The 12,438-nt window shown below is 52.3% G+C and overlaps 2 protein-coding genes across 7 annotated transcripts in view; both read left to right on the forward strand.

Moving 5' to 3' along the window:
- The window catches only part of ARHGEF9 (Cdc42 guanine nucleotide exchange factor 9), a 185,278-nt gene that overhangs the window by 84,270 nt on the left and 88,570 nt on the right, over positions 1 to 12,438 (forward strand). Inside the window, exon 1 of one of the 6 annotated variants that reach the window (XM_086756114.1) lies at positions 1,834 to 1,982. The exons of 3 other annotated variants lie outside the window; for them this stretch is intronic. In XM_086756114.1, coding sequence (XP_086612240.1) covers positions 1,974 to 1,982 — 9 coding nt within the window. In that variant the 5' untranslated portion in view covers positions 1,834 to 1,973. Of the gene's footprint in view, positions 1 to 1,833; positions 1,987 to 12,438 lie in introns of those variants that run through there. 2 more of the 6 variants (XM_086756115.1, XM_086756113.1) reach the window with 2 other exon arrangements.
- LOC147599353 (uncharacterized) lies at positions 1,309 to 1,810 on the forward strand. The gene has a single exon (XM_086756117.1). It carries the CDS (start codon positions 1,621 to 1,623, stop codon positions 1,798 to 1,800), a length of 180 nt encoding a protein of 59 aa, XP_086612243.1. The 5' UTR covers positions 1,309 to 1,620; the 3' UTR covers positions 1,801 to 1,810.

Genomic DNA, 12,438 nt, shown 5'->3' on the forward strand with positions numbered 1-12,438 from the left:
GGAAAATAAACCAAGCCTTGCAGTAAACAGCTGGGTTTAGCGTTGGTTTGAATGGTAAGGTGGGGTAGGAGCATGATCCAACCTGTCCCTCCCCCAAACGCCGGTGACGAGAAGTACCTGCCCCAGAAGGATGCTGTGGTGAAGAAAGGCTGCCTCGCGTTGGCGCGAGCTGACGGGATCCCGTCGCTCAGGTTTAAAAGGTTAAAAGCCCTCCTGAACTCTTGTTGTCTGCTGCTGGAGAAGAAAATAAGTGCTCGTTTGGGTCGGTGTTTGAAGGAGCGGGTTTCCTGGAAGCTGCTGCTGCTCAGCCCCACGCGTGCACTTTGGTGTGTAACACGTATGCATTGGCAACACGTCTGTGTTTGTCTTTGCCCGTAAAACCATTTGCTTTTTCCAGCTGAGCACATCTTTTTGTGTGTGTGGTGCCTTTCTAAGCTAGCAGCTGGTGCTGGGGCCTGAGGATGAGGTTGGGGATAGAAGCTGGCACCTGGGCCATAGACGCTGAGTGTGTATGGGAATTTGATGTAGGAATGAGCTTTTCTGGCTGCTGTAGAAGGAAGAACGATCCCCCATCGTGTCCGTCCCCCGTCCCGTCCCCCCCCCCCCCCCCGGGTCCTCCACCCCCCTTTTCTGCATCTCTGTCTGTAGAACCAGGATTCAGTTTAACTCTTAGCGTGGAGAAGCCCAGTGCAGCGCTGAGGAGAGAGGCTGTGCGGTAAATCTACAATGTGATGATGTGCATAGCATTTGTACAGAGCTAAAAAGTGATTCCCCCTGCAAAACTCCCATGTTACAGGCTCACAGCGAATTCCCAAGTTACCAGGGGTGGCATTTTTGTTATTTTAGCTGCTTTTCCTCCCCGCTCTTTCTCCTGCTCCCCTACCTGGTCTGAGCAGGCTCCCAGCAGCACTGCCTCGTTTTTTTTCCGACATTTAATATTTTCCATCCGGAGCTTAGTGCAGGCGGCACGGACGGGGCAGACGTGTCCCCGCCGTACAAAGCCACCGAGGAGCAGGATCTGCCTTGCACGGAGACGCCTTCCCCGGAGCTCAGCCTCGGCATCCGACCGCGACGCCGGCTTCCCGGCTCTCTTTTCCCAACTGCCGCAGAAGTAGAGGAGGGGGGGGGGCGGGAAACCATGCCTGCATGGCGCTCCCCGTCACGGCGGGCGGAAGATGGGGATATTTATGGAGCCAGCGCTTCCTTTTGCGTTTGACTGACAGCCAGGATGCCTTCGCTGCCTGGTCACCGGCGCTGATTAGTATGCGGGAGGGTCCGCCTCGCGCCGAGAGATGCAGCCGCAGCAGCTTGCAGAGCTGTCGCGCTCGCACAGGCTCCTCATCCGCACTGGCTTGACGAATTAAAAAGCAAGGCAGCCAGCGAGAGAGAGGGGGGAAGAGACAGAGAGAGAGAGAGAAGCTTGCAGACAGCGCTCGCTGGCTTTTCCGAAAGGAAGGATTTTGCGTCTTTAAGTGCTCCCTGGTTGTGACGATGCTTCGCGTAGCGGGCTCCGGGATGAGCTAGGAGCAGCAGCTAGGGGGATAAACTAAAAGCGCAAAGCGTTCCGAACCAAACCAAAACCGGGAACAGTTTCCTCCTCTATTCTAGCATGGTGGATGTATGGACAGTCTTACAGAGCAGAGGTTGACTTCTCCAAATCTGCCAGCCCCACACCTCGAACACTACAGTGTTCTGCATTGCACCATGACCTTGGATGTCCAAACGGTGGTCGTTTTTGCCGTGATCGTGGTGCTATTGCTTGTGAATGTCATACTCATGTTCTTCCTGGGCACTCGTTAAATGGATTTTTTCTCCTGAGCTGTTGGGGGCTACTACGGCCACTAGCACTTCAACGAGAGAGCAAGAGCGAGCGCGCGCGAGAGAGAAAGGCGCGGGAGAGAGAGACAGAGAGAGAGAGAGATTTCTTACTGAGGGGGGAATCGCGTTGAGCTTCAACATGGCCTCGCTGTGATATGTATGACGTTGGTATATTATCTCTCCCTAAATCTTTTGTCGTGTCTTGTCGTTTAAGTATGCCTGTAAGTGTAGCTGCTTTTTGCCTGGGTTTTAAATGTGATAAATAGTAATAATAATAATCCATTCGTGGGTCGTTCTGTGCGAGATAGAGCCGGATGCGTTTAGTTAGCAGCAGAGTGGAAGTCTCCTTCTGTGGTAAGCGCTGGCTGTGTGGTTTTGCTGCCTTTAAAATCGCGGCTCCGTTCCCGAGCGGTCATTTTGTGTGAAATGGCCAGCGAGCGGTTACCGAGCGGCGGCTGGGGGTAACCGTGTCGCTGCCAGGTGAGAGGTGGCGTGTGCAACCGGAGCGAGCGCTGGGCGTCTTTAAGGGGGGATGAGAAATCCTGTCACAGGATGAAATCTTTGCTGAAATAGCGTTCAGCCACAAAAAAAAAAAGGGAGAGAAATTCGACTCACTGTGTTTATCTGTGTTGCCGTGATGCTCTGACTTGATTTCTCAAAATTCAGCCCCAACGCCTCCAAATTTTACGTCCACGCTGGTGCAGCCGGGCTCCTTTCTTTACCGATGTGAGAGGGACCGAGACATCACCTGCCGGGCTTTTTCTGTTTGTATGTGGCTCTGTCTCTGCAAATTGGGAAGGAGGGATCAAAGAGAAAAAAAAAAAAGGGGAATGCATGCTTTGTTTTTCTTTGCTAAAGCAACAGATACGGAGGGATCGGGGTTTGCTTTGATTTCTCTAAAAATTTTATTTTGGCTTTTTCTTTCATATGTGTATGTGTATATATATAGTTTTTGGTAACGTATGTTACAAAAATCTTTTCCCACCTCCAGGATAAGGAGATTTTGAGATGGGTTGTTTTGTGTGACTTTATTTACATTGATTTTCTTGAAAATGAAGTGCTAAGTTGTGTATTATAGGCTTGCTAAAAAAGATGTCCCCTGGTCAGAGTGTCTGGACCAAAATTGTGATGTTTACAGCCTGGAAGCAGAGCTGGCAGGGGGCTCGAGGGTCAGTGCATGAAGTTCAGAGAGAATATGAAGAGCAATGTCTTGAAAATATGTCTCTGTACTGTGTTTCTGTTAGAAATCGGAAGGATTTTTTTAATATATTATTTTCTACTATGGGAAAAAATCAGAATTGCTCAAAGATACAGAAAAAAAATCAGAGTTTGAAAATGTTTACATCTCTTGCTAATGTTCACTGGAATTAATTGCCTTGATAATTTAACTAGTTCCTGCTAATTCCAGCTGGCTGTAATTTATCTGACGGTAATCCTCTACTAGTCAGGCAAAAAAAAAATAAAATCGTATAACTGATTTGTAAAGACATAGCAGGAGCGTGCAGATGGAGCTGTACAGTGATTTCCGTGGGAAAATCTGTCTGCTGTGAGTTAAATTCATAGCTGGGCTCGGGAGCCACTTTGTTTTCGGCTGGTGGCGTGATTGGAAATTGAGTTAGATGCTGTAAATCCCACACTTCCAAAGTGGCTTTAGCTGTAATGAAAAGAGAAAAATTTTTTCCCTGAGTGCCAGGGTGGTGACAGTGGGCTCCAAAGCTGACAAGGAGTGTTCAGTGGCAGCAGCCTGTTTCGGGGGGGGGGAAGCCGGGGCCGGCGATAGGAGCCCAGCGAGGATGCTCCGGTGCTGGCTCGTTCCCCCTCCTCACGTGTGGCTGGCTGTGCCAGAGGTGTTGGCGTTGCTTCGTAAGAGATGGACTGAATCTTCTTTTTATTTATAAAAAAAAAAAAAAAAGATGCTGGGGATGATTTGGGTTGTTTAACAGCTCAAATTCACTTTATTTTTCCCGGTAGCTATCCTCTGTCATTAGTTTCATAGGTTGCAGAGTCTCCTGGAAATGTAATAAACGACCAAAGATCACCGTGGAAAGGGAATCGGAATCAGTCCAGCAGCAGCCGAAATAATCCTTTCGGTGAAACGGCTTTGAGCGACGTAGTGATTTGGAGGAGTAAGGGTGGAAAAATGAGGGGGGAAAAAAACCCCCACAAACCAGCGAGTTAAAAATGGGGTGCAGCTGTGCCTGACTGTTTGTTTTCCTCAAGGTCAGCTCTCCGAAATGAAGGTTTTGCCCTTCAATAAGATTTCTGTGAGGATCGCTTGATACCTAACGTGGTTTTCTCGCGGGTGCGAGCGCGTTCCTGGCGCGGAGCTCGTGCTGCTCGGGCGATGCTTGGGAGGCGGGCGTGCACGCCACAGTGGACGTTGGCACCTGCGTTGGGAGCTGCCGTGTCCGGTTGCCTGTTCCCGCCGGCCCTTTCTGGTTCCGTTGTTGGGGTTGCGGGATGCCGGGGGATCTCTGGCCGATGGGGTGCACGGGGAGGAGGAGGAGGAGGAGGGCGGCCTGCACGCTTGGCTGCCCGGGGACCGGTCGCTGGGAGCCGATTTTTTCCCCACCGTGGAACGTGCTTGAGGGAATTAGTGTCATTTTAGTACAACTTTCTCCCCTTCTATTCTCCCAAAGGCTGATGGAGGCAAAGCAAGCAGGTTTATGCAGAGCAATACGAGCGTGAAAGATGGGAGCAGAAAACTTTGTCGCTGTACTAACGCCGTTCTTGTTGTATCGGGCTTCCCGGTGGCCTTTTGGGGGAAAGAGAAGAAATAAGTGTAAAAAGCCAGCAAGGGCTGGGGTTTCGTGCTCGTTTAGTTTGATCCCTGTTGCCCACCCCCGGTTCTTGGTGGCCACCTTTTCCAGCAGGCCTTAAGCCTCCTGCCCCAGCCCCCGTTTTGTAGTTTTGCGCCTGCAGTTTTGCATTTTTGGAGCCTGGGGCTGCCGGGTTTGCAGGAGCGATCGGCGAGTTAAACTCCTCCTCTTGCTGCACTTCTCAGGAGCGCTCAGCCCCGACAGCCTGTGGCGGCAGCTTTTTGGGGCGACGACGTTCCCAGTCACTCGCAGTAGAGCCCCTGTGCTCCTAAGCGGCTGTGCTCGCAAAATTTGGGATGTAATTTGCACACTGTAAAATATGCGGTGGAGCTTTCCTTCCGGCCAAGCTCCGTGGGACCGTTTGGGTCACGCGTGTGACGGGTCGCGGTTGGGTTCCTGAGGTGGTTTGGCCCCGTAACTCCCCTGTTTGTGGACGCTGAGTTCTTCACATCTGGGGAGATGCTTGAGCCCAGGGTTAGGGAAAGAGGGATTGTTCCCTTAAATAAACCGAAGCACTGACCCTCTGAAAAATACAGCCCCAAAGCAAAAATATTCATCTGTATGCAAATAGCATGTTTATCACACATAAATATCATCTTTCAGTGGTCGCTCCTGTGTATTTGCTAGGACTGGGTGATGGGAGACCTGCTTTGCTGTTTGTCTCTTCAGCAGGGTTCGATGTTATTTGCCACAGGATTCATGAAAATGCCTCTGACGGTATCATAGCAACCCTGCTCCGCACAGTCCAGAAAAAGTCCCTTCCTCCCGAGCGGCAATTGCCGCCTTAAAGGTTCAGGCGCCCTTCTCGCCGCAGGGAAAGGGTGCGTTTCTCCCTCTTCCGATGCTTCAGAAAAAGGATCCGTGTCAGAATGGTCCCTGCTGGTCCTGCGCTCGCTGTGATTTTAGTGTTTTTTATTTAAGGCTAATAAGAGGGCTTCCTTTCCATTTTTTTTTTTTTCCAAAGGCTTCCTCCCCCGCCCCAGATATTTCCCACCTCTGTTTTAAACCTCCCGTGCCAAGTTAACGGGGGGACGGGACAGCTCAGAGGTCTCTTTGCTCTCCTGCCGTTTGGCTTTTCCCCTGGGATGGCAGCAGCGCGGCACTCGCCTCTGCTCCGCGGCGGATGAGATCCCAGCCCCTCTGCAGGACTGTCCCGTAGGTGGACGTTGTTCCGAGCTGCCTGCTCACCTGGCTCCTGCCCCATCTGTGTGCGTAACGTGGTTGTGTTTCTTTTTGGATCAGGTTTTCAGTACGCAGCCCAACCGCTGCGTGTAATGTCTGAAGGGAAATTGCCAAAAATCCATGTAAGTTTTTTGGTTTGTTTTGTGGCCAGAACCCCTCTTCTGTCTTGTCCATGTCATTCTGTTGTGGTTCTTTGGTTTCTGTGTTCGGTGACTGCTGGGTGTGAGGGGAGACCCCGTGCGTCGTGCGGGGCGCCCACTTGCGCGTACGTGTGTGTGGTGCCCGTGTTGCGTCCGTACGTGCTGTACGCTGTGGATAACGCGCCTGTGGTGATTTGGGGGACTGCGTTTTGCGTTTGCAGTGTGCACCGTTCTCAAGCGGGTGCGGTAATCGTGTTCGATGGGCGCCTCCCGGTGAAATGCTGCGAGAGCTGCTTTGATAAAATGCAGGGATTTGTCTCTTAGCTGTGGAATCTCCAAAGATCAGAAGTCAGGAAGCTTGAGGAAAACTCCCTGATGTTGATAATTTTGTGGTGATTGTCCTGTTGTGAAGAGGATGCTTGCTCAGGGGTTACAGCGGTGGCAGCGGGGAGTTCTGCTGGGTCCTGGTTTTACCGTTGATGCGTGGCCTTGGGCACGTCCCTTCAGCGCCTCGTGACTCCTCCTCCCAGGTTGTAGAAGAGGAACATCACCCATGGCCGAGGCGTAGCCACGACCAATTGACTCCCGTTCCTTCCCTTTCTGCGGCATCCTCCAGCTGCCGAGCGCTGTCGCTCTGATCTGGCAGTGCGGGCGGACAACGCGGCTTGGCCCGTGTTGGCCCAGCCGGGCGTAGCTGGAGCTTGTCTGTCGGAGCCATTGTAGATGGCAAGCTATGGTGATTTATGCTTCTCACTAAAAATAGCCACTGCTGGAGGAAGAGCTGCTGGAGGAACCATGATTTTTTTTTTTTTTTTTTTTAATTTTATTGGTTATGGTTGAGTTTCTTTCCTGAGTGGAAATGAGTCTTGATCTGAAAGAGCCCAGATGGCCAGGTCGTCTCCAGCCCTGCTGTCCTCCTCACCAGCAAGGGGCCTTGACTGGTTATTTCCAATTTTTGTACAGCGTTACTCCTGCATTGTTGGAAACACCACGCTGACGGCATGTTCACTGGGACATCTGAGCTCAGGGCAATAGGCCCTCAGAGCTCCTTGGCAGACCTAAAAGCTTTAGCACGCAAATTAAGGAGTGAAGGAGCACCCGCATGAAGGCGTTTAAAGAATTAAATCTGGATTTCAACAGACTGGGTTATTCATACAGAAAATTTTGTGGCAGTGCGCTACTTTGGAGAGCTGCTCCCATCACAGAGCCAGGGAAACTGAGGCACGCGGTGGTTGGAGAACAGCGCGTGGTGGGATGGGGTTAGTAGCGGAGCCGGGAGCAGGAGCAAAGCTCGCGGGCCTGCTGCATCCTGTTAACCCTCAGCGAAGCAGGGTGGGCAGGCGCACCGCTTGGCTTCTCGTACGCTTTTATCTGAACCTTGCCGTTGGGGAGCGTCGGAGGACGGGCTTGCGCTGGGCAGCTGTGGAGCCAGCTGCTTGCCGTCCGGTGGAGGATCTCTCAGGGGATCTCGGAGCTCCCAGCGTAGCAGACTCCGGGAGCAGACGAGCCGGTGCCCGTGCGGAAGGTCCCGCGTGGTTTAGCGCCGGCCCCTTCCTTCGCATCAGCTGAGATGTATAACATAACGTATAGGCTGCTGGCAAGGCTGGCGTTTCTATTTCAGGCAGCAGCTCCGGCTGAGTGAAGCAGCGGCTACGCGGCAGGCTGCGTCGCTCTGCGGCCGCGTTTCAGTCTCCGAGGGATGAGCTGTTTCTTGAGCCCGGTGCCGTTCTCTGGGACCTGCCCAGGGTGCTCGCAAGGCAGGCGGCCGCAGCCCCGGCGGGTGCCGGGGTGGGAGCAGGCGGCCCTGCCTGCGGTGCTGCGGCCACGGGGGTGACGCCGTCTCCGTAGCTGGCATCACCCCGTTGCCACAGCGTGGGGTGAGGCTCGGCCTCACCTGTCGGCACGTAAAAATCCCTGGGTGTTGCTGGTCGGGTTTGCTCGTATCGAGGTCCCTCTTGCTGCCCGGGATGCTTGTCCTGGGTGTCTGCTTGTGAGGGTTAAGCTGCTCCTGGTGCCGGTTCCTGGGGCTGCGAGGGAGCTCAGGGCTCCGAGGATGCTGGGGGGGGGCGAAATCAGCCAAACTAGGAGGAGTTTGAAAGCAGCAAAAATCCTGTGTAGGGATGTTTCTGGTAACTGAAAAAAGCACTGTGGCCTCAGCTACACGAGGATCAATTTAGAGAAACACCCTAGGGATCAGTCCTTTACCCTGATGAGCAGTGGGCTGCTTTGCTGGGCGTACCTGGAGAAAAGTTTTGTCGAGTAAAATCGTTCCATCTGAAAAAAAGCATCAGGCTCTTGCTGGCTTTATCAGAAAACAGTTTTTTTTTTCCAAAGCCTTTCTATGAACCACATTCCCCGTGCTGTTTCTGGTGCCTCCGCTCTCCTGTATTGTGTTCAGTATATCCGACAAGGATTTCTTATTAGGCTGTGCACTGAAGTTTCTGTTCCAACACCAAATTTAGGGAAAACTTGTTATCTACAATTCTTTGTTCCTGCCTTGATAAGGTGCTGATGAATTTTGTGCAGCTCTCTCCTTATCTAGTTGGGCTTCAGTCGGTTTTAGCGTAATCTTCGCGAAGTGCGATCCATCTTTAATGTTTGTCTTTAAAGTTTATTCCAAAGCCTTTTAGCGTGCTGGATGTTTGGTCTTTTGTGAAGTTCTGTGAGAATTAAGTTAAAAAGTGACAATTATAGAACAGATTTGGAATTCAGATGAAGCATTTTAAAGTTTCTGTAAAACAAGAAAAAGCAGCCTTTAAACGGCGGTTGACTCTGATGTAGTTTTAGGTATTAAATTAGAACTTTATTACCCCAGCGTTGTACGTACGTGAGGCTGGCTGTGTAAATCAGGGGATACTGATGGTGCCCATACACGGGGAGGTGGTGAGGAGACTCGGCTGTCATCCGTGGCAGGAGTCTGCCTTCATTTCGCGATCGGGAGTTGACGTCTGCATAGATTTTCAGTCTCCTCTGGCCCAGACTAGATGAATTTCTCATCCGATGCCCAGCAGCAGATCGATCCCTTCTCCTGGCCACCGAGGATTTTGCAGGAGTGTCTGAAAGTCTTTCCTGAAGCATTAAAAGTAGACACACATGCAGAGCTGAGAAGCGAGACCTCAGCGAGTTGCAGGCTGGGAACAAATACACTTAAGAGTAACCGGCTGCCTTGTACAGCTCCGGCCAGGAGGAGCCTGGCTTTGTCGGTGCGTGCCCGGACCCCGGGCAGCGTGTTCACAGGGGTTAGCGGGATCGGGACCCTGGATTTGTGGGATGTAGAAAGCCCTGGCCTCTCTCCCCGCCCTGTGCCCACCGCCCCGCTGCGGGAGTGGGTGCTGCCGGGCCGGGTGCTGGCGCCGTCCCCCCGCGACGGGATGGCACCCTCAGCCCACTGCCATTTTGCACGGTGCCACTGTGACCCCAATGGTCACAAAAAGCCATTTTTCCAGCTCGATTTTAAGCTCGGTATGAGATTGTCTAGTCCCCAGAGCCCAGGTTTGGCTGGAGCTCGTAGGCAGCGCGTTCCCGGTGCTTCTTATTTTGCCATCTCCCCCCGCCGATTCTCGGTTCCTCGTTCTCCTCCTACGCGCTCCCTGCGTTAAACAGTTGCTGTGTTTTGCCCTAGAAAATGGTGATGGTTTAATCTGTCTCCAGCGTGTTTCTAGAACAGGTGCCAGGCTGTCCCCCTCTCATCCCCGCGCACAGCAACATGCCTGCGTTCACGCGTGTGCCGGCATCCGTGCATCTCCCTGCACGTTTCTTACACATCCAGGGAGACATACAGATGAAAACACATGTGCATATGTTTTCCTCCCCAGATATATTTTGGAAAATATGAGTCAGCAGCAGGCAGGAACATATTACATAATCTCCGGGAGCGAAGAAAACCGTGCAGTTTATGAGGAGGCAGGCTTGCTGCGGGCAGCGCTTTTGAGCATCGTTTTGTTACCGCTCTCGGACAAGCGGCCTTATGTCCATCCTACACGGTTGTGTCCAGTGCAGAGGTGTGGCCCCAGTAGCCTTGAGTTTTGTGATATTTTTAAACCCCGCAGTACCAAGAGCGGGGTCTCAGGGCTGCGATGATGTTAACGACTTTTCTCCTCTTCCTTAACATGTTTTTCCCACAAAGGCTCTGCGATTTTTTTCCTTTTTGGCTCCCATCACTCCCCACCTCCCGCTGTTTGCTATAAAATCTCCGCGCTGAGAGAAGTCGCACATGAGTGCAGCTGGAAATAAACCTCGCCCCCTCCGCCTCCCCTCTGCTCCGGCCACCCACCTCCACCGCCTACACCCAACTGCGAGAGTGAAGTCAACATCCACTTTTAGCCCTCCTCTTGCGTGGCTCTCCCCACGAGCTCGTTTCCAGCGCCGTGCCTGCCGTGCACGCAGAGGGGGAAATTCGGAGGGGGCTGAGCTCCCTCTTGATGGCTCCTGCAGCCCTAAGAGCACTTGTCTGGTCCTGTCGGTGGTCGTGCCGTCATACGCCTTAACATAAGGGGATGGGAGCAGACATGCAGTTTGCTTCTCGTTCATGAAGCAGGGAGGGGGAGCATCATGAATTGTGGAAAGAGAGAGGAGCACAAGGAGAAAACCAAGTAAGACGGGTCTGGCTTGAGCCAGGCAGCAGTAACGTCAGGGGTTTGAATCCTGCGTCCTGGGCTGCAACAGGGGCTGCGTGTCGGGGCACACGGAGGGACGGGAGCAGCGAGGGTCCGAGCAGATCGCGGTGCTTGGGATGCTCTTACCCTCTTGGCAGTGCCGTGCCTTCGTTTCTCCATCTCTACTGCCAGGCGTAATTCCAGGCCGTTCAGTCGAATCCCTGCATTTCTGGAGGATGCTCTGAAGGGCACTAGCAGAGATAAAAGAAATAATGAAAAGGACTTGTTTGTTTATTTTTAATTTGCCCAATAAAAACAAAAGGTTTTGAACTTCTTTCCTCTCCCTGCAAACACTTCCGCCGTGGCTGAGCTGGTGGTTGCCTTTCAAGCGAGGAGAAAGCTCTGTTGTGGTTTGAAGATACCCACGCCTTCCCAAGGAGGCAGCAAATTGCCATGCTGGCTGAAACCAGGAGCGCAAGTAGCTCCGAGCCCTGCCTGGGACAGTGTCCGAGACACGCCGTAGAGAAAACAGAGAGAGACACGATAATTGGTGGTGATGGAATTACCTGTTTATCCAGAGCACTCTGTCTTCACCCCCATTAGCTTGTGGGTTTCTGATGCTTGGAGACAAGAGAATTTAAATCTGTATTTTTAAAACCACAAAAATCTCGGCTGCAACCAGGAAATTCTCATGAGCTCAGGAGAGGGATGTGCTCTTTGATCCACTGTCCACGTTTTACTCAGAAGCCCAGTGCTTGGAGCAGTTGGGACATGGTGGGGTGCTGCTGGGGTTTGGGGGAGCTGCCCCCCATTTCCAGCCCCGGGGGTGATGCTGCAGCAGCCTTTTCATCTTTCTACCTCTTTGTTTCTCTTTCCGTAAGACGTGCCGAAGGCAATTGCCCTTTCCCGTTAAATGGTTTGACGGCTGAGGATGAGGAGGGCTGTATCCAAGGCAGATGGGATGAGGGCGAAGAGGAGAGGGAGACAACGTCTTGGATCCCACCTGAGACCCCCACAGAGACGAGACGCCAAGTGATGGCAGCAGGGTTCCACCAAAGATGAATTTGGCCTCATATATTTTGCATATGCAGCATCAGATGCCATCCTCATTATTTCCACTGTTCTAAGCAGTGTTCAGCTGGAGGAGGTCTCCCCTCTTTAGAGCCTTCAGTCGTTACTCATTAATAATACAGTCGCTCTCTGTTATTAATTCATCCAAATTAGGCTTTTTTGTTTCTCTAAGCTTTTTGTGGGATTTCTGTGCCGTTAAGAAATTAATCTGCATTAGGCAGAAATACCTAAGTAAAAAGAGTAGCTTTGCAGTCGTAGCTTGGCAGTCCTTGGTGGCGTAAGCTGCAGGGCAGAACCATTCGGGGTAACTGGTAATCCTCCCCTCGCAGCCAGGAGAGGCTCCGAGGGCGCGAAGGAGCGGCCCAAGGGACACCCGGGGCAGCCCAGCCCCGCTCTGGATGGTGGGATCCCCTGGAAGCGATCCCTCCTGGAGACGGGAGCGACGCGCGCTCGTGCCTCCCTTCCCGGATCTTTCCTTTGAGAGGCGCTGCGTTTGGCCGTGTCTCCCCAAAGGAAGGCTGTTCCCCGGGGCACGTTCGCTCCCGTTTTGTCAAACCTGGCGGGAGACATCTGTAGCGGTTAGTCTCAGATGGCCATGAAAGCCTCGCGCTGCTTCCTTTGAACAGTTCTCCCCCAGCTGAAAACGTCTCACCGGTGCTAGCAGTGGCTTTGGATTTCTTTTATTTCCCTTTTTTCCCTTCTGTTTCTACTGCAGACAGTTTTACCTTTGTGGGTTTTTTGTTTTTTTTTTCCAAATCAGGTTGAAATTCAAGCGATAATAATAATAATAATACTTGACATTCTTCATTCCAG

The sequence above is a fragment of the Chlamydotis macqueenii genome, chromosome 11 (genome assembly GCF_036417535.1).
Source record: "Chlamydotis macqueenii isolate bChlMac1 chromosome 11, bChlMac1.mat, whole genome shotgun sequence".
NCBI classification, from domain to species: Eukaryota; Metazoa; Chordata; class Aves; order Otidiformes; family Otididae; genus Chlamydotis; species Chlamydotis macqueenii.

Coding starts and splice junctions, on each gene's coding strand:
- LOC147599353 (XM_086756117.1), top strand. CDS start 1,621: ATGGACAGTCTTACAGAGCAGAGGTTGACTTCTCCAAATCTGCCAGCC.